The 2,500-nt window shown below is 36.4% G+C and overlaps 1 protein-coding gene across 2 annotated transcripts in view; it reads left to right on the top strand.

The window, feature by feature from the left end:
* Positions 1–797: 797 nt before the first annotated feature.
* The window catches only part of LOC125045079 (protein mono-ADP-ribosyltransferase PARP3-like), a 6,799-nt gene continuing 5,096 nt past the window's right edge, over positions 798–2,500 (top strand). The window contains exons 1-3 of one of the 2 annotated variants that reach the window (XM_047642164.1): positions 798–1,053; positions 1,572–1,703; positions 2,039–2,198. In XM_047642164.1, the coding sequence (XP_047498120.1) occupies positions 1,629–1,703; positions 2,039–2,198 (235 nt within the window). In that variant the 5' untranslated portion in view covers positions 798–1,053; positions 1,572–1,628. Of the gene's footprint in view, positions 1,054–1,571; positions 1,704–1,808; positions 2,199–2,500 lie in introns of those variants that run through there. The other variant, XM_047642163.1, reaches the window with a different exon arrangement.

The raw sequence follows: 2,500 nt of genomic DNA, 5'->3' as shown, positions 1-2,500 counted from the left end.
TGCCGCGATGGTCCAGTGGTTAGAGCACTGGACTCCGACCCTCATGGTCCCGAGTTCCCCGTAGCGACGGTTGTAAAAATGCCTACTCTCTGTCTGCTGGCTCGAGTCAGAAAAAAAAAAAAAATATATATATATATATATATACATATATATATATATATAAATATGTCTGTGTGTGTGCGTGTGGACGCATATATATATATATATATATATATATATATATATATATATACATATATATATATATATATATATACGTATGCACACACACACACACACACACACACACACACACACACACACACACACACACACACACACACACACACACACACACACACACACATATATATATGTATGTATATATGTGTGTGTGTATATTTATGTATATGTATATATATATGTATATATATATATATGTGTGTGTGTGTGTGTGTATTCATAATGTAATTTGTTTATAAACAACTTGTCTAAACGTTTCAGACATTAAAGTATTTTTCTTATCATATAAGAAAATTGCTGATGCCATGCCCTGCCTCCAGATGGCGCGAGGCCGGGCAGCGAAGCGGACGGCGCCGCCTCGGGGGGAGTGAGTGACAAGCAAAACGTGTTTTCCACAAGACACCAGCATGCACACGCGGGCTGGAGATGGGATTTTGCACATTTGTATATATGTGTGTATATATAAACGTATATTTATCTATCTATCTATATATATACACATATACACGTATATATATGTGTATATATATATGTGTGTGTGTGTGTGTGTGTGTGTGTGTGTGTGTGTGTGTGTGTGTGTGTGTGTGTGTATGTGTGTATGTGTGTATGTGTATGCGTATGCGTGCGTGCGCGCGCGCGTGTGCTCTATATGCATGACCTTAAGAGCAAGAGTCTAAGGCCCTGACCCGCCCCAGCGCGCCCCCCTCGAAGCGCCGCCGGGGGGGGAGGCGGGCTGTTCCGGCGAGCGCTCGCGACCCCCAACAAGGCCAAGGAAAGTCGAGAGTCGTGAAGTGTCAAGTGGATGCGTTCTTGAGGCAAAAGTACCCCAGGGTATGACTCTCTCTTCTCTTCGGTATCTTTTTTATATTTTCTTTTTCTTTTTATCCTCTTGCTTCGTCTGCTTTTTTTTTTCTCTCTCTATTTCTTTTCTTCTTTTTCTATTGTTTTCTTCTTCCTCCTCCTCTTCTTCCTCTTCTTTTTGCTTCTTCTTCTTCTTGCTTCTTCATCTACTATTTCTTGCTTTCTCTTATTGATCTTCATTTCCCCCTCTTGCTTCTTCTTTTAATTCTTCATTTTTCTTTTGTTATTCCTCTTTATTCCTCTCCCTCTTATCGTGTCTCTTGAGATAAAAGTCCTTGTTTGAATTATTCTCTATTTCTACTTACCCTTTTTGTCATCATTAGAATTTTGCATTATGGAAAATAGTTTCTAAAAACTTTCGAATTAACACCTTTCGATAGAGATTGATAAAAAAATAGTCACGTGCCTATAATACAAAACAGAAGAAAAAATCCGTAGCCTATAACCATCTCCTGCGATGCTGATAAACGATTTTCCTATTATTTCAGGCGAAGGTGCATCAGGACTATTCATGCCTTTTGGTCTATGCGAACGTAAGGAGGAACATGAATAAATTTTATATCATTCAGATTATCAAAAAGGCGAAGAAATACATCTGTTTTACGCGCTGGGGAGGAGTGGTAAGTGAAGTACTGGAATACCATTTTGATTCGATTCGTATGAGGGGAATGATTAAAGAAAGGACTTCATTGGTATATGTTAAACAGTAAAGTCTATTAAGATATTAAAAAAAAAAAAAAAAAGCTAAGCAGATTTAAAAGTTTATAAGACGAGAATATAGATAAGTGTATCATCCTGCTGCATAGGTTCTCATGGTCATTACAAAACAAAAACAAAAGAACATCGCAGCGAGACAATAATAGATGACTTAATGGCTCAATCGCAATTAAAGGGGATTCGTAATGTCCATAGTTATGCGCAGATGGAGCCTTCTAAACCGATTCCAATTCCCCAGGGAGAGAAAGGAACATGGTTTGAGTATAATGGAACAAACGAAGCGGAAGATGCGGTAAAGAAATTCAAAGAAATCTTCAGAAGTAAAACCAGAAATAACTGGGAAAAGAGACACGCCTTCAGGTCTTACTACCGGCGACGATACACCTGGATTGAGAAAGGTAAGGCGGTGCTGATATTATTGGCATTGCTATATTTTCATTATTATGATTATATTATTATCAGTATCTGATTGTTAATATTATCAATATATAATTTTCATGTTGTTAATATTATCAATATATAATTTTCATGTTAATATTATCAATATATAATTTTCATGTTGTTAATATTATCAATATATAATTTTCATGTTGTTAATATTATCAATACATGATTTTCAATCTAACGATTATTCTGTCACATATTTCATATCTGTCTAATGATTATTACACTCATGGATTAATTCTAAAGAACTTCTGTT

Source organism: Penaeus chinensis, chromosome 36, assembly GCF_019202785.1.
Source record: "Penaeus chinensis breed Huanghai No. 1 chromosome 36, ASM1920278v2, whole genome shotgun sequence".
Taxonomy (NCBI): Eukaryota; Metazoa; Arthropoda; class Malacostraca; order Decapoda; family Penaeidae; genus Penaeus; species Penaeus chinensis.
The sequence above is the reverse complement of the archived record's forward strand: the minus strand, read 5'-3'. Positions and strand labels throughout refer to the sequence as shown.